At 35.3% G+C, this 19294-nt stretch overlaps 1 protein-coding gene and 1 non-coding gene across 9 annotated transcripts in view; one reads left to right on the forward strand and one right to left on the reverse strand.

The window, feature by feature from the left end:
- The window catches only part of fhl3a (four and a half LIM domains 3a), a 73656-nt gene that overhangs the window by 38082 nt on the left and 16280 nt on the right, over nt 1–19294 (forward strand). For all 3 annotated transcript variants that reach the window (XM_087287323.1, XM_087287322.1, XM_087287324.1), the window contains exon 2: nt 18696–18877. In XM_087287323.1, the coding sequence (XP_087143449.1) occupies nt 18722–18877 (156 nt within the window). In that variant the 5' untranslated portion in view covers nt 18696–18721. The remainder of the gene's footprint in view (nt 1–18695; nt 18878–19294) is intronic.
- LOC147833392 (uncharacterized) overlaps nt 1–19294 on the reverse strand; it is a 68944-nt gene that overhangs the window by 17544 nt on the left and 32106 nt on the right. For 4 of the 6 annotated variants that reach the window (XR_015511661.1, XR_015511660.1, XR_015511663.1 and 1 more), the window contains one exon: nt 4974–6308. The exons of the other annotated variants lie outside the window; for them this stretch is intronic. This is a non-coding gene — a transcript (uncharacterized LOC147833392). Of the gene's footprint in view, nt 1–4973; nt 6309–19294 lie in introns of those variants that run through there. 6 annotated transcript variants of the gene reach the window in all.

The following is a 19294-nucleotide window of genomic DNA, read 5'->3' on the forward strand; positions in this document are numbered from 1 at the left end:
GATCTAAATGTATTTAAATGTACTTTTATATTTTGGGTAAGTCACAAGACTAAAAAATGTTCATCCAATTAAAATTTGTCAATATGCTGACATCTCCCATAACTCCAATAAGTAGCCCAAACTGTCTGTCAGCATATGTAGATTTGTACATCTGGCGATTGTGTAGTTTTATGAATGGGTTATATGCACAGAAGTGTTATTCAGCCACTGAAATCTTTGGCGAAAGATTAATGTGACTATTTTCAGTTTCATATGGGACCTTTCACAGCATCCATAATGTAGATTTTTGTTTAGTTTAACAACAAAAAATAAGTAAATAGCACTATTACGCCTAGCCTGCTTTACTGTGGTGAAGTTGATTTTATACTCATATTGATTCATTTTTTGAACACTGACAACCTGTGATGCGCTCCCTATATTGTTCACCATGCTACTTTGAATATTCAGTCTGAAATAGCATGCAAGTATGGCTTAGTAATAACTGGGTAATTTATGCACGCCACCGGCTAACCACTAAGCATGACATATTGCACATTGACAAGTTTTGCTTGCTAACTACACAACTGAAAATGTGAATATTACAGTTTTTCATTCGGATCTGTAGTTTATAAAGTACTATAAAGTTTTCTAACTGGGGAATGACAAACTAATGGGTTGTCTGCTGTTATTTAAGGTGTGCATGTTCGCAATTTCAGGAGGCGTAGCTTTGGACGGCAGGAGTGGGACTGTGTTTCAAAGATATCATGCTTACCGGTTAGCGGTTAGGCAGATCATCTACTGCACCTTTAAGTATACTTTTCTATTAAATTCATCTTCGTTTCTATAAAGCTTTTTACAATGCACACTACCTGACAAAAGTCTTGTTGCCTATTCAAGTTTTAAGAACAACCAATAATAATTTGACTTCTAGTTCCAGAAGTGGCTTATATGTAAGGCAAAGGCCTCTAGATTACAATTATATTTATCCAAAAAAATAATTGGTTTGTAATGTAATGGGCAGCACAAATGTCTTGATACCCCAGGCTGTTGAGGTTGCCATCCACTTTGCAGATCTCTTGCACGCCCCCATACTGTATGTAACCCAAAACCATGATTTTTCCTTCACCAAACTTGACTGATTTCTGTGAGAATCTTGGGTCCATGCGGGTTTCAATAGGTCTTCTGTAGTATTTGTGATGATTGGGATGCAGTTCAATAAACGATTCATTAGAAAAATCTACCTTCTGCCACTTTTCCATATAATCAAATAGAAGTCACGTTACTATTTTTTGCTCTGACAATTGGGATTGTCAATTGGGATTGACTTTTGTCAGGTAGTGTAGATTGTTTCAAAGCAGCTTTACATAGATGAAGAAACTCTACTACAGTATCTATTACAGTTAATCAGTTCAGTATATTATTACTGCAGCATGATGAATCATTCATTTATAAAGAGTTAAAGAGTAAATTATGAAGAGTGAATAATATTAATACACTTTACTATAGTGTGGTTCAAAAACACTATTGTTATTTACTATAAATTACTATAGTACTTTTTATGTGGGAAATAGCAAGCTTTACATCAGTAAATGAAATAGTTAAAGATACAAAATATAACCCATGGTGTTTAAATTACAAACTTTATGCTGTGACTTTAAGATATCATCAGCTATTTATGTTTAAAAACAACTAATGTAAGTGGAAGGAACGGTTCTTCTGTTTCACTTGTCATGGACAGATAACTTTAATAATAGAGATGTGTGAATGAGCGAGAGCAATCGTTTGGGTTTGTTTTGAATGTTATCTCATCTTCTTCACCAATTGCCTCCCTGCTTCCTGCGATAAGGCTTGCTCTCCCTCTCTTTCCCCCCTCTCTCTCCTGTTTCTGCTTTATCTGATGTGATGAGAGCCAATCTTTAACAGCAACGCAAGTGCACGTGTATCTTCTCCACCTGAGCTTTCTCGTATTAGATTGATCCTGCGACTTTACAACAGAAGCATAAGTGTTTTGTCAGACTGACAGCGCTGCCGTCCTGTTCTTACAATCTGTCAGCTCTTCATTTTAGCACTTCAGATTTGTGAAGAGTGTCTAACCTCAAGAATTCGGGACTGACTTAATATTAATGGTTCATATAGATAAGACGCCCTATTGTGGTCTCTGCAATTATTTGAGTAGTCAGATTAAAATTAAATGTCTGCTTTTATGTTTCAAATAACGTTTGTGTAGATGTCAAAATATGAGTTGAAATAATGTTCGACTGTCATTAAGTGGAGGAGATATATTGATGTTAAAATAAAACAATATTCTTGCATATACCCAATAATATATAATAAAAATAACACATTCAGTTTTATTGTATTTATAAAAAATAATTCACACCAAAATTGACAAATGTTCCTTTTTCTTTCTTCGATTGTTTCTTTTTCTTTCTTTCCACAAAATAATGATAATATAATTTTGAAGAAACCTAAAAACCTTTGACTATTGACTTTCATGGTTTAAAGCATAATAAATGCATTAAAGCATAAAGATTGAATTTAATTATTATTTTTTGGCCACACGCTGATCATTAAAAAGAGTCAACTAATATTTCATCACATGACAAGGTTACTGGGTGACATCTAACAGGTTTCTTTTAGGAATGGGAATCACAGGTTATCTCACTAAACGATATTATCATGATATTTTGTCCCTGATATTGATATCAGCAATTCTGTGATATATCGCTATATCACAAGAAAATTATCCACAATATATCACAATATTTGTAAATGAATGAGGAAAAAATCATCAAAAAGTTAAAAGATGCATTTCTTTTATTAACAGCATATTTGATAGAATTGTAACAGAGAGCAGCAGCAGCAGCTCAACATTGTGGAATATAGACCATTTTGAGGGATGTAAACAATAACAATGGTCTTAACGAATTTCCTGTTTTACATTTTTAATATTTATAGTTTCTGAGAGTAGCAAAGGATCAGGTCCTATATTGATTTTGAGGGATTTATTAAATGTATTAAAACACCTGACTAAAAGTAAATGTGAAGTTATTATTAAACTGCCTCTTGTTACTGTTATGAAATGGTTTGACAAAAAACAGGAAATGTTCATGGGTCAATGACATAATCACATTGAAATGGTCTATATATTTAAGAAAAAAAACTGAAATAGAAATGTATTGCTTTCTAGTTTTCTGTAAACTTAAGACGCTTATTACAACTTTTTTACAACCTAATGGCAGTTGGGTGTACTGCAGACAAAGCGTTAAACTGCTGCACTCAGTGTAAGACTAATTCATTAATTCAGATCTTTTGTACATTTAGATAAATATCGATATTTTGCACCAGAGAATCGATAATGTATTGTGGCCGGAAATATCACGATATATCAGCATGTAGATATTTTGTCCCACCCCTAGTTTATTTTGGAAATCATGTTCAAAATGAACGTAAATATTTTGGTTTAAAAAAAAATTAAGACATTTTTTGTACTAAAAGCAACTTATTAAAGCAACTTTTATTGTTTTGGCAGAAGAACAAATGCACTATATTTAGATATTTACTTAATTAAATGAAATTTATAATTTGTGAACTATAATTAGATCAGGATGGCACGGTGGCTCAGTGGTTAGCACTCTCACCTCACAATAAGAAGGTTGCTGGTTCAAGTCCCAGCTTGGTTAGTTGGCTACTCTGTGTAGAGTTTGCACGTTCTTCCCGTGTTTGCATGAGTTTCCACAGGGTGCTCCGGTTTCCCACAGTCCAAAGACATGTGCTATAGGTGAATTAAATAAACGAAACTGGCCATAGTATATGAGCATGTGTGTGAATGAGTGTATATGGTGTTTCCCTATACTGGGTTGTGGCTGGAAGGGAATCCGCTGCGTAAAACATATGCTGAAATAGTTGGTGGTTCATTCCACTGTGGCGCTCTCTGAAGTAGAGACTAAGCCAGAAGAAAAAGAATTAATGAATAATTTGATTATAGATGACAATATTGTGTTATTGTGTGGCCTCAGATGATATCCAGTAGTATGTGCTGGTGTGATGTTTTCTGCTGACTGTAAATCAAATCTGGAGCTATCGCTGCTTCTGGATCTGCTCCAGCAACAGACTGATCTCACTGTGCTGCAGTCTGTTCATCCATATGCTACATTTTCACTTGCCAGATTCATTTATAAACCTTTATCATCTTACTTGCACTCCTTACTCTGTTTGACCCTAAAAGAGATCATCCAAAAATGATTTTTTTTCTTAGCATTTACTCACACTCAAGTTGACAAAGATCTTACAAAGAATACAAAAATATTATGGATGTTTTGAAGAATGTTGGAAACTGGTATTCGGTGACACCCAAACTCTCAAAGAAAGAACTAATGAAATGATGACAGAAAGATTGTTTCCTTAAAAGTTAAAATCTTATTACATATTTTATTTTCCCATATCAAATTGAGTATTTTGCATTACATAAATATTGCTGGTTATATATTTGTTGAAAGAATCTGCTAAATGACTAAATGTACAGTAGTCTAAAGTACAGATTTCAAACGCAAGGCAAAATTGGTGTTGTTTAATAGTTTTAGACAAAATCATTAACTTTTTTAAATCCATTTTAAAGGTTGACAGATGTTGTTTAAACCCAAATTTAAAGTATTTCCCAATGGGTTACATTTTTAACCCTACTTTTGGGGTTGTCCTAGGGATGTAACAAATCCCGGTTCATATATGATTTGTATGAATGGCAACCATACGGTTCGGAACACATGTGGCCTGTGGATAAGGGCAATTTCTTTACTGGTAGATCAATCCTAAATTTGTAATGATAACGGAGAGATCGCCTCTCCTGTCATTCAAATCGCATGTGGGAAAGCATTTAGGCTTTCCTGTAAAATATAATGAAGATGGAAAAAGTTGTGGTAGGTTATTCGGGATGTGGTGGGTTTCATTAAAGATGTTTTTAAGATGTCAACATCCACACAACATAAGTTATAAATAATGGTGATTTGCATGTTTATTAATCCTTCGAATCGCTGCATTCAAATCTGTGTTTGAAAAACTCCAAAATCAAAAAAGAGATCAAGTATTTAGTCTTTTGAGTTAGTTATGAAGTTACAAACAGTCAAATAACACAGAAGTACTGGGAGAACAGTTATAGTTTAGATAAAACCACTGATGTTTATGGTAAAGATTAAAATTAACATCATTTGCATTTAATTATGCTAAAAACAAAAAGTTGTAGGCAGCAATTACATTATTTAACCAATAGGTGGCGACAACCAGCCATCAAAAATATGTAACTGAATAATTCTTAAAAAATTACACAACTAGCAATGAAACGAAGTTTTATGAGTGAAATAAATATGGGTTTTACATATTATATTGTTAGATTTTTACATTTAGCGTCATCAGCAACAGTGAATTTGTCACTGTACTGAATATTTTACAATTTATTTTTATTAAGCTGATTATTTCTTCATTTTATTTTTAGTAAAATTACAGCTTCTAATTTCTGTTTGTTAAAACCAAGTGTCTTGCAGCTTTCTTGCAGGTTTTTTGTAATAAACAGAAAGCAAATTACATTTGTCTTCTCCTCTTTTTGGCTGATCAGAAAAAATGTCCCATCCATGACTAAAAAAAACCCAATGTGATCCAAACCATGAGATTTGTGATCTGTTACACCAATAGTTTGTCAATATTTAACCCAACATGTTATGGCCAATGAATGCATATTCATATCCATGTTTTTAATAGCCATACAATTTCAGATGATAAAAGCGTGACTGAATTGGCTATGTTGTGTAATAGCCGTGGTGAGGTGGCAAGTGGCCATATCGGCCAGCAGACGTTTGACCGTTCGGGCTCTGGCTGGACCCCAGGAACAGGAAGGGCCCGGGTCAGATTCCCAGCGGGAGGCACCGGCGGCCCGTTTAAAGTCAAGCAGAGCGTGATGGGAGTTTGGTCAGAGGATTAGTGTTGTTGTCTGTGAAGCTGCAGTGGGACGGGGGTCTTGTTGAGCGTTGCCCCTGAAGCCCTGCTCCCTTTCAGCCTGGCCTCTCTGAACTTACATAAACATGCCATTGTGGCCTTGTCATTCCCCAAGAATCTCACAGACCTTTCGGAGAAGCGCTGCCATATCCTTCAGACCAGGCAGCGAAAAAAAGGGCTGCTCTGAGATATTAAAGAGCTGGTCTGTGGCCGCCAGAATCCTCATTTCCTTTATAGAGGAAGACAGGTTGACAGCAGCTCTACATGTCCTGGAAGAAGACACCAGCAGATGAGACTGTCTATGCTGGAGGCTAAAGCTGTGTGTTGTCTCTGTGTTCATCATCCTCGAGCAACAAACATTGACAGAAGATTAAAATTAGAACAATAATATGGCTTGAAGCTAAATATGATCTAAATTGATCTAAATAAGGTCAATGATGACAACCATTACTTCATCTTCTAATGCATTATTAATAACCAAATTTATGCTTTTTAACATTAGTGAGTTAACTTGAACTGTAAGTTAACACACTGTAACATATTCAACTTACAAATTGTTAACTCAGTTTAAAATTCTAGGTTATGTGGACATATTTTTGAGCTCAGTGTTGAGTTTACTCATAAAACTGTTTTATTAACTGTATGTTCAAAAAAATTTTTTTTTTTGCTTAGGAAACCTACAATTTTGTTTCTTTACTTAAGCGATTGCGATTTTCATTAACAAAGATGCATGTATGCATACTGTAATACATGTATTGTTCATTGTTTGTTCATGTTAGTAAATTAACTTTAGCTAACACATTAACTAATACATAATAAACAATAGTTGTTACCAAAGAAAAACAGTTTAAATGCAAATAAATGTAGTTTATTTATACTGTTTATACAAATGATTTAAACTGTAAAAATGATAAAAACAACATTACTAAGACTTTCAGATTAAACTGAAAAAAAAAAAAACTAGTAAATTAAAACCATTATTGAAATAAAATAAATACTAAAATAGCAGACTCTTACGGTGTGGTTTGTTATATGCAAATACTGCACAGTGCAGTGTACAAAAAATCTCTTAGTCCTAGTACTAATTTAAATGCATATTTTCTATAGAAAGCTTTATAATATTATATTTGTGCAAATTACTTATTATTTTGGTCATTATGCTGAAGCAAAATCAGGAGCTAATCTAACTGATTAACTTACATCAACAGTGCAAAAATGAGTGCTCCCAACTTCGTATGTTAGGGGAAAATATTAAATGAAAATTTTAAAAAGAGGAAAAATCTACAGAAACAAAAGATATATAACATTTTGTTTAAAGTTTGTAGTTTTAATTTTCACATGAATTTAAATGTATTATATTGTTATTTATAAAGATGTTTGGTGGCATTTATAAATGTATATGTTTAATAACAGGGTATATGCAGGAAGGGAGTAGACTAGTGCCTGGATTGCTTAATTATGTATATCTTTGGATGGGAGGAAACCCGAGGTTTCGCTACATACGGAGAGTGTCACATTACCTTCCCGCATTTGTCACATATTACGTGGCATCACCTGGACAGAGGAGCTTGGCCGGACGTGCCACGGCGCGAACCAATCGCATGTATCAAGCATACCGTTTTTAATATTGGGAGAAAAATAAATAGATTTATGTTTTTTTGGAGTCAAACACTTAAGACAACGCTTGAACAAAAATGAAGGCTTCGTAAAAACGTGATTAAGACTTTTTAATAGCTTTTAAGGGCCTTAATTTTCTCATTATTAATTTATCAGCTTTTTACGACCTATATTCACTGAGAAATGGATGAAAATATTGAGCATTGTAAATTTGATAAATGCAACTTTTAATTAACCTTAAATTACTGAAAATTAACTATTAAAAATCATAATTTAATTCATTATTGTTGATATAAATATGTATACAATAAAAGAAACAGCTTCAGTGCTAAAGCACCTCTTGTTTTTCTTGTAGTCTCAGTGTGAAATATTCCGATGGTTTGTCTAAAAGCAGTGACATTTTGCAGACTAGATTAAATAAACAGAGCTGACGGGTCATGGTGTTTTGTTGGACATCCTCAGCCCTCAAGGTCTGTTTTGCTCACAGTTTTGGTATTTAACCACATGCCGGTTCATCAGTCACAAAACACTTTACGCTAGGAAGGCTTACACTCTCAGCTGCAGTGTGTCAGAGGCTTACTTGCGGTTCTGTACTAAAATCATGTTAGCTTTTAACCAAAGCCAGATCGGACTCTTTCTGTGCTTCTGGAATAAATCACTTCTGGACGTCCAGCCTTGGGGTCACTGATGACATCATGCCCTCCACCTTAGTCCAAACTGATCATTTTCTCCCATGCTGCTCTTTCCACTTACTGCTCTTTTACATTTAATCATTTAGCAGATGCTTTTGGAGGTTTTCAGTGATTAAACAAGAAGAGGCAATACAGAAGTGCTAGTTTCTCAAACTAACTTGTTTGTGCTCAGAGAATTTAGTGCTAGAGTTAGGAGATCATTCCACCAGCGAGGAACACTGAATGAAAAGGTTTTGGAACGTGACTTACTGTGTGGTCACACCGAAGGTGGCGAAAGCGTCAAAGTTCGCTCTGGATGCCCTGGCGACATTGCTGTCTGACTTTACTGCTCCACTGGCGAGAGCATGAAAATTTGTTATGTTGATCTCGTATTTAAAGGGGTCGTTGCAGCAAATCAGTTACATTTCTGCAGAAAAACATGCTTTCAAGCATGATAATGTTGTTGTGCTTGATCAAATTTAACCATGGAAGATCAAGTTGTGGCGTGTGGAATTCTCTCAAGCGGTGGAGGTGTTAATTTCGACTGGTTGCCGCAGAACCTCGTCATACCTCTTTACTATAAAGTTGACTTGTGAATGTTGAATTGTGAATGCACAGTTCTAGCCTCTCTGTGATGGCACCACAAGACGGTGCTCCCACCCTGATCAGAGGCTCCTGGAGGTGATAGAGACCTTCAGGAGCAGGTGGAGTTAAGATGGTGCATATGATGCTATTGAATATTTCGGGTTTTTTAGTAATTGCTGAAAATATAATCACAATATACAGTGCTCAACATAAGTGAGTACACCCCAATTTGAAAATACTGTATCCATTTCTCAGTGAATATGTGTAATATATTTTGGCGCATTTGAACAAAACAGGTTTATTAAACAGATATATATTTAGGAAAATAACAATTTAGTCTCCAAATTTTGTATATTTTTTGTTTCTCTTGGGCTACTAATTTTTGGACTGTTATTGTAAGTTTTTTTGTTAGATTAGCTCCAGATTTGGCTTTGTACTTTGGCTATAGTACTGACTAAAAATCTAATATATATATATATATATATATATATATATATATATATATATATATATATATATATATATATATATATACATACATACATACATACATACATACATACATACATATATATATATATATATATATATATATATATATATATATATATATATATATATACACACACACACACACACACACACACACACACACACAGTTAAAGTCAGAATTATTAGCCCCCTGAATTATTAGCGCCCCTGTTTATTTTTCCCCCAATTTCTGTTCTGTTCTGGGAAGATTGTTTCAGCACATTTCTAAGCATAATAGTTTTAAAAACTTATTTCTAATAACTGATGTATTTTCTATTTTCTATCTTTTCCATGATGACAGTACATAATATTTTACTAGATATTTTTTAAGACACTTCTATACAGCTTAAAGTGACATTAAAAGGCTTAACTAGGTTAATAAGGTGAACTAAGCAGGTTAGGGTAATTAGACAAGTTATTGTATAACGATAGTTTGTTCTGTAGATTATCGAAAAAAATTAGCTTAAGGGGGCTAATAATTTTGTCCCAAAAATTTATTTATTTATTTATTTATTTTTTATTAATAACTGCTTTTACTGTAGCCGAAAAAAACAAATAAGACTTTCTCCAGAAGAAAAAATATTATCAGACATACTGTGAAAATTGCATTGCTCTGTTAAAAACTCTAAAAAAATCAAAAGGGGGCTAATAATTCTGACTTCAACTGTATATATATATATATATATGTATATACATATATATATATACACACACACATACAGAGAGAGAGAGAGAGAGAGAGAGAGAGAGAGAGAGAGAGAAAGAAATATATATAAATTGTAATAATATTGTAAAGCATCCTATAGAAAATATTCATTTTAAAGAGAGATTTGTGAAGGGTGTACTCATAGATGGTGAGCACTATTGTCTTGATATTGACACAAGCTTCAAAAGAAAAGGTTGCATTAACACGTATAGCAATAAATGAACTCTTAGATTTTATTATAGAGGTAATAACAGTCATCATCCTTGACTAGATGTATTTATATATGTATCATCTGAGCTGGAACAATATCTCCTCTCTACAGTATACCTCATCTTTAATGATTAGCAGGAAGGAGTTATTGAAAGTAGGTCCACGTTTCCCCAGAGACTGTAAACACACTTGTAGTGAAGCTGCAAGACTGCTATTGTTGACGTTATTGGGGTGAACGATGAGGCTTTCCAAACACTGTTGGTGATTCTTTCTGGCATGTGCAAACAGCCCCTTGCTGTGTTTAGATTACATTTAATGTGAAATGTAGCATGCTGTACTCTTGCCAAATCAAAAGAAATGATGCATATATCTGTCCGCTTTCATTATAAGCAACATATAGTCTGTGTGCTGTACATTTATAAGATGTTTATGAGAATATTTAAATTTTATCCAAACATGCTGCATTTAGGATTTATTTATCCTTCTTTCAGACTGTTAAGCTGGCAGGAAGTCATTAGCACAGGGGTTTGATGGAAGTAGATGGTGGTTGTGGGATGAATGCCAGGTGTTCACACACACCTGTGGAAAAGCTGGCTCTTGACTAAAAAACAGCTGCTGGGTTTACATGCTTTTAATGGGAATTCTGAAGGGCATTGGGTTGTCGTAGAATTATTGTTTTTAAAAAATGTAATGAAATAAAGTTGACATCAAATAAAATATTACACAAAACTTTAAACAAACTTTAAAACTTTAACAAAAAATTGAATTAAAAAAAGTAAAATATTTTCACTGGTTTCACTAGAAGTTTGGGCAATAAATAATTGCAGTGATATTTGGTTTGCAGTTCATTTCTTTCTCCATCTGCTTGTCACACACACTGAACTATCGTATATTACGTCACATGCTCTTAGTTTAATATAAACATTTAAAAGGACGTAACAATGATGTACTACAATATCAACTAAAACAAAAACGTATATATTCTAGAATTATTAAAAAGCCTTTTTTTGGTTTTATATAAAAAAATTTAGAATTTAGTGCGAAGTAAAAATGAATGGTGATTAAATCACATTTAAATGAAAAGTTTGCTTTGACATATATGTGTGTGTATTGCGTATATTTATTATGCTTATATAAATACAGACATGCATGCTTGGTCATATCTTGGTTGTAAGGGTCTCCAACAACAGTTTAATATGCATGCAAGGTCAAAAAACATAATCTGCATTTATTTTTACCTAATTATCCCAGCGACCCCTGTATGAATCGTCCAGTGATTCATTTGTTCCCAAACCCCTCCTTAGCGCGAAGCTAATCTGCGCTGATTGGACCAATGACAGTCTGTTGCGATTGGTCAACTGCCTTCAGTCAGAGAGTGAAATGCCATACAGCTAATCAGCAATATAAAAGTAATCACAGTTCATACACGCTCGATAGTGTAGGCGTGGATTTTAGCTGCCAGTGGGTCAATGTACACACACATATTGCAGACACACACACACACACACACACGCACTTAACCCTGCTCCGGACAACAACGCGCGTGCGCACACACACACACACACACACACACACACACAATTACACACACCTCCGGACGACAGCGCGCGCACACGCACACACAGACACACACACTACTCCTCGTCCACGGAGCTCCGTTAACAAAGCAGCACGCGTCGCGTTTTTAACGTGACTTTGCACGCGGTAAGAGAATATAGCCAGTTAACCTGATACAGTACACGCGGTTACAAGTAACAAATCACAACTAAATACATTTGCAAGCTAGAGTCAACGAGGCAACTTTAATCACACTTACACTTGAGAAATGGAGGAAGAAAAATCCATCCTGACGTCCATCAGTAAGTTACTCTTTACTGATCCTTCCTTTAACAAACGCTGATGAAGTATTCTTTGTAGCATGTAGTTTCCAGAAGTTTCCAGTAGTTTCCAACTGCTTGGCTATAATGCTGAGGTTTCATCTTTGGGTAGAGACTCAATATATCCATCTGCAGTGTGACTTCAATCGACCGGCATGTTTGTGTGTGTGTGGGTGTGTGTGTGTGTCTGGGTTTCTGCGTCAGAGGGCGGGGCCTCAGGTTTGAAATCTCCCGGGTTTGCGCGTGCACGTGAATAACTTGGTTTCGTTCGTACGTCATGGCGAAACACCTAATGAATCGGTATCAAGGTGACTCGTTTGAAGCACTATGAGTCGACTCTTTTATAGATGAATCAACAGTTTTAAACACTGTATTCTTACAGATTTAAGCCTTAGCTGGATACTTCACTTCACTTAGAGCTGTGTTACACACTACATAGAGGGGAATTTTCAAAAACCCATAATATGGGCTCTTTAAATAAAATAAAACCATGTCAGCATCAATGACGTAATGGTTAGTGACAGATGACACTTCGGTGTTCACAGCGACCGGAGTTCGATTCCCGCCTCAAGGTCCTATGCCGATCTTTCCCCTCTCTCTGCTCCATATGCTTTCCTGTCTATACTCTCTACTGTCCTACCAATAAAAGGTGAAAACCACAAAAAAAATAAAAATAAAACAATAAATAACAACTGAAAATATTAATAGAATAAAATAAAACCCAATTACACAACTAAATGAGGGGCAGATGTATACATTCATGCAACAATCCCAATGTTACAGTTTGAGAAATGAAAGATTACAAACTGATTTATTATTATTGCCAAGAACTAGCAAGGGTGATCAGTCAAGATCCAGCTGGAGAGTTTTAACATAAGAAAAAAAAAAGGGCTTCCAAACTTTAACGCAGCGGATGCCCTTACAGCTGCAACCCATCACTGGGAAACATCCATATATCCAAACATCCAACATCTCAATCACACACATATACTACAGAAAATTTAGCTTACCCAGTTCACCTGTATCACATGTCTTGGACTTGTGGGGGAAACAGGAGTACCCGGAGGAAACCCACGCAAACACGGGGAGAACATGCAAACACCACACAGAAATGTCAACTGACCCAACCAAGGGTTAAACCGGTGACCTTCTTGCTGTGAGGCGATCATGCTATAACCACCGTACCACTGTGAAGTCCATAAAACCTTATTTTCAGTAATAATACATTTATTCTGTGAACATACCTTCTAATAATTAATAAAAAGTTTATGTAAATGTAAAGTATTAATTTAATAATTTTCAAGAAAACCTTTCAAATGTCTATATTAAGATAATATCAATTATAATTTGCTAAGTGTAAAATTTTCTAGTCACCCCTCGATTGCTTCGTGTGTACAAAGCCAAACAATCGAAAATGTGCATTTATAAAGTACCCTTGTATAAATGAATGACTATGACAAAAAAAGCATGTCATGACCTGTCGTCAAGAAAAACACAAGCACGATCCCCTTGATGTGAGCAGAGGCGTTTCACATTCCCTCAAACGCAGCTCTGTAATGATGTAAAGCAGGGGCTGCAGGAGCCTTAAACATTAACACTCCCTAATTTACGAGCACATCCAGAGGAAAGAAGCTTTTAGAGCTGAGAGTAAGTGCTATCACCGTAGCAAAAGACTGTCAGCTGATTATTTATGAAGCTTTGGGAGGCGCGTCACCCTTTTTTTTTTTATCTTGGCCTTTCACACCCACCATCACTTGAGTCTTTTGTCATGCCAGAGGAAAGATGAAACGCGCTGGCCGAAATCTTTCATCTCGTATCCCATGATTACACCCACCCTCTATGCGGAAGACGGGCAGCGCAGATAGATTCATTATTTTAGTGGTGGCTGATTATTATTATTAGCTGGCTGAAAACTGATACACTGGGGCTTGTCTCTAACAGGGAGGCCTATCACTTATCATAAGGCTTTCCTCCAACGTCTCGCTAATGTTTTGGCAACCTGATAGCGTTGCCGCAACGCTGTAACAATATTATTCTGTGACGGGCACTAGCAGAGCTGAACGCTTATGGTGAGGTCAAGCCGGTGTTGTTATTACACTCTTGGTTTGTGTGCGTACTGTAAATGGTTTTAACACCTCGCATTGTGAACGTGTGGTATGTTATTGTAGCGAATGGGAACAAATCTGATCTGTTCTCACCTATGAAGAGCGGCTGATGCAAGACAGGCATTACCAAATAAATCAAAAACACAAAGTCATCTGTATTGTCCTTGACCCCTATGCACAATCACCAGAAATCTAATCCTTGCAAATCACTGGTAAAAAATGCAGATCGCTATAGAACTACTCCACCATTATATGAACTACAGATCCAGTCATGTGCTGCTTTCACAACACAATGGCCTTTTTTTTTGTTAGTTTGCTTTTGAAAACACAATCGGTTGGGATAGGAAAGGGGGAGGTGGGTAGATCAGTTGATATCAAGTTGATATATTATGCACGACAAGCCATCTGGCTCCTCTCACGGATGCGCAAGAAGGACATTGCGGTTGGCAGAAATGTACACCTATGACGTTGTACTGCATTTTGTTTGGGAATGAAAATCAGGTTGACATCAGAACTCAACGTCAGGCCAACGTCAAAGCCTAACGTCCAACCTAAAATCAACCAAATATCAATGTCTACTTGTCATAATCACCAGAAAGCCAACCCTTGCAGATCACTAGTAAAAAAAAAACGCAGATCGCTAATTACAAATCTGCCATTATATGGACTACAGATCCAGTCATGCACTGCTCACATGCACCTGTTCCAGATTCTGCTGATTGTGCGCACACACATACACACACACACACACACACACAAACACACACACAAACACACACACACAAACACACACACACACACACACACACACACACACAGCTGAAGGATTGTCAAGGACTGATTTCAAGGACTATTTATACAGTGCACACACACGTCAGTGCTCAGTCTTGTTTATCTGTAACTGTTAACCTTACAATGTGTTTTTCTTGCCTTGCTTTGCCATGTTTTGACCATCGCCTTGTTTGTTTGTTTGTTTACGTTGTCTGCTGCCTGCCTGTACTGACTATTCACCTGTGTATTGACCACAACTCTGGATTGCCCGTATACATCTGTTTGTTCATGTGTTGACTGTTGCTTGCCTGACCATTCTCCTAATCAACCATGCATTTAGATCTGCAACTCCTTTGTCAGCGTCTTCTCACATTACACTAAAGACGTTACCACTATGATGTCTATTAGACGTTGGATTTTGATTGCCATCCCTGATGAATAAATTAAGTTGGATTTTGGTCACTTATCAACACCATCAAATCCACCAAATATAAATGTCATTTGACATCAACTTTGTCCTTAGATTTTGACTAGACACTGAATTTTGGTCACCTGACATCACAACCTAAATCTAACCAAATATTAACATCTTATGATGTTGTGTGTCTGTTCGGTTTGTTAGGATAGGACAATATTTGATCAAGATAAATCTATTTTAAAATCTGCAATCTGAGGATTGAAACACATCCAAATATGAGTGCTTATTAAAATGCTTCATTTTTATATATTTACAAAAGGTAATTTAAATTTTTATGGAAATCTTTTATAGAACATGATTTTAATAGTCAATTTTTTTGGGACTCATACAATTTATTATTGGTTATTGACAAAAATATACCAATGCAACACATGACTGGTTTTATTAACCAGAATCATGTATATAGAGAGAGTTTTGCTTGTACTGGTTTTATCATCTCGCATTGTGAAACCGAAATATGTTTTTGCAGCGAATGTGAACAAATCTGATCTATTTTTCCTCGATGAAAATGCGAGACAGGAATTACAAAATAAAAACATACTCCCATCTGTGTTGTTCAGGATCAGCGCTTGTTCTTTCTAAAACGTAAGAGTTCTCGTCACTTTTGCTGTTCTCTAAACACGCTCTCTAGGTGGTCTGCGCATCCAAGGCACAAGTGTTTACTTCACAAATATTTGCTGGTGAAGCATGCAAATGTGCAGACCTCCAACAGAACAAGGTCTTTTTCCAGTCAAGAATATAGTCTTACCTCTGTGATCTCAAGGCCTTTTATCTGTCACTCTGCGGTGGGCTTGTCTGTTTTCTGGCATGCCGATGCCTAAGCAAGGCGCCAAAATCCAGAATCCAGAAATTGGATCAAACTTAGAACAATGATTAAATCAGGGGATAGCGCAGCTTTAAATATAGTTGTCTCATACATTTATTATTTTTATCATTCAGTGTATCGAAGGCTTATTTATTAAAAAATCAGGTCAGGAATATTCAGAATACCCAGAATACTAATTAATTGTCATTTTAAAAGTTTATATTTTGCCACAATCCTTCAAACTATGGTTAACCATATTTTAACAGGGCATTTTTAATTATTTAAAGTGCAATATCATTTAGAAAGTTTTTTTTTTTTAACAAATTTAAAAAGCTCAAGTCAGAATCAATATTTTGTTAGAATTTTACTGTAATAAAACACAGGCTCATTGGAAATATGTGCGCAGGGCTACATTTTTGAGAACCAAGAAATATTTGTTTGGGGTAGAGTCCAGCGGATAACGGTTCCAAAAACTTGGTAAAACAAAACTCAAAACAGCAGTCTGAACTCGTGGTAAAAGCACATGGCTTTTCCGTAATGGTCTTTCTCTTCTAGTTTGCTTTTGAAAACACTAACGGTAGGTCACTTCTATACAGCTTAAAGTGACATTTAAAGGCTTAACTAGGTTAATTAGGTTAACTAGGCAAGTTATTGTATAACGATGGTTTGTTCTGTTGACCATCGAAAAAAAAAATTTGCTTAATAATTTGCTTTTAATAATTTTGACCTTAAAATGGTTCATAAAAAAAAAAATAAAAACTGCTTTTATTCAAGCCGAAATAAAACAAACAAGACTTTCTCCAGAAGAAAAAAATACTATCAAACACTGTGAAAATTTCCTGGCTCTTGGGCTAATAATTCTGACTTCAACTGTATGTATGTGTATGTATATATATATATATATATATATATATATATATATATATATATATATATATATATATATATATATATATATATATATATATATATATATATAAATATTTTTTTATTATTGTTTATTTATTTTTTTTTTTTAATAAAGCGATGTTTTCTAGTCATTTTTAACCAATAAATAAATTTTAAAAATTGCCATGGCAATTTTGCTTAACTTTGGCCCACAAGCCAGCATTCACTGGAAGTCCAGGGTACATATTACTCGGTTCTCACAAATGTGCAATGAGCCAGGGTTGAATATATCTGTTAATGGGGTAATTATTGTTACTGCACCAGTAGTTTTACATTTCATTTTCACAAGTTGTTTGAAACTTTAGTAGACACTGTTTTTTGATGCAATATATAAAATACATTAGTACAAACAACATTTAAATTGATGCATACACCAAAATGGGATGTCTGATCATTGATCCCTGAATTCATAAAAGCTTTTATACTACTTTAATGGAGGATGTTTTTGATAAAAGCTAATTTTGTCAATTGACCTTACAAACTTAATTGTTAATATTATTGAGTGTTTCATGTCCTATATTGATTAAAGTATTAAACTGCATTTTGTAAACTGCATTGAAATTAATTTGGCAATTTCTTTCCCATTTGTCACATTTGGCTACTGGACGAATTATAAGTGGATGATATGGGTTAATGTAAACACAGCATTTGATTGAGTCATTAGTGTTACGTTAAATCAATTTATATGGTCTTTTGCTGATTAAATAAATTAAATTTCTTTCAAGTAAAAAAAAATGTGGCAGCACGGTGGCTCAGTGGTTAGCACTGTCGCCTTACAGCAAGAAGGTCACTGGTTCGAGTCTCGGCTGGGTCAGTTGGCATTTCTGTGCATGTTTTATCCAATGCTCCAATGCTAAACTAAGTTGGCCGTAGTGTATGTGTGTGCGTGAGACTGTATGGGTGTTTCTTAGTACTGGGTTGCAGCTGAAAGGGCATCTGCTTTGTAAAACATATGCTGGATAAGTTGGCAGTTCATTCTGCTGTGGTGAACCCTGATGAATAAAGGGACTAAGCCGAGCACATGCATAAATTTCAAAAAAGGATTGTCTTGCATTTTTATTTATAAGTTAAAATACTTTTACTCAAACATCTCAACAATCATGAAAAAAAAAAGATTCTTAAGTTAAACCCTTTGTTCTGTGGCCAAGCAAAACACAGCTCTCAAATGACCATGATTATAATCACAAAAAAGTGTAGGGTGAACTTTGAAGTGTTTAACACTTGGCTCTTCTTAAATCTGCACTACAGCTGCCACGTCACACACAGAATAGAGTCGTGTGCTGAAATTCCAGCTTCCTCCCTCTCATTTCCCAGCTATCATCACAGAGCAATAAAACTTAATAGTCACTTTGCCTTATGATGGATCTGCCTGTGTTTGCTAGTTTGTCTTTCCCTGTGATTGAAGGCTCTCACCTATTGTGTTACAGGGACTGAACTCGGGATCAGGAGCAACATGAGCGAGCGTTTCGACTGCGACAACTGTAAGGAGTCTTTATATGGCAGAAAGTACATCCAGGCGGAGGAAAACCCTTACTGCATCCCCTGCTACGACAGTCTGTTCGCTAACACCTGCGACGAATGCAAAGAGCTGATTGGACACGATTCAAGAGTGAGTGACGCTAATTAAAGGGACAGGTCTGCTAATATAGGCTGTGTTTACATTTGTAGTCTGGTTCTCTTTGTTCATTTAGACCAAAACAAGTATTATAGATTTGGTCCTTTAGCATTCACATTGTCATCTTTCAAGAATGTAAAAAAACAGCTTTTGACTAATTGTGTTTAGCTCAGAAATAAGCCGAATTAGCATACATATTGTAAAAGTTAATCATGATCTACGTTTAAGTACTAATTTTATTTACTACTTAATGACATCACATGTAATGTATGTAGATTTTTTTTAAAAGGTCACATGAATTGCTTTGAAATGTGCTTTTTTTTATTCGAAGTTTGACAATCTCAACCAAAACATGGAGAGAGTGGGACATGGAGTAGCTCCTTCCCTTTCAAAAAATAGCCAATAGCGTTT

The sequence above is a fragment of the Danio rerio genome, chromosome 16 (assembly GCF_052040795.2).
Source record: "Danio rerio strain M-AB ecotype USA chromosome 16, GRCz13ab, whole genome shotgun sequence".
Taxonomy (NCBI): Eukaryota; Metazoa; Chordata; class Actinopteri; order Cypriniformes; family Danionidae; genus Danio; species Danio rerio.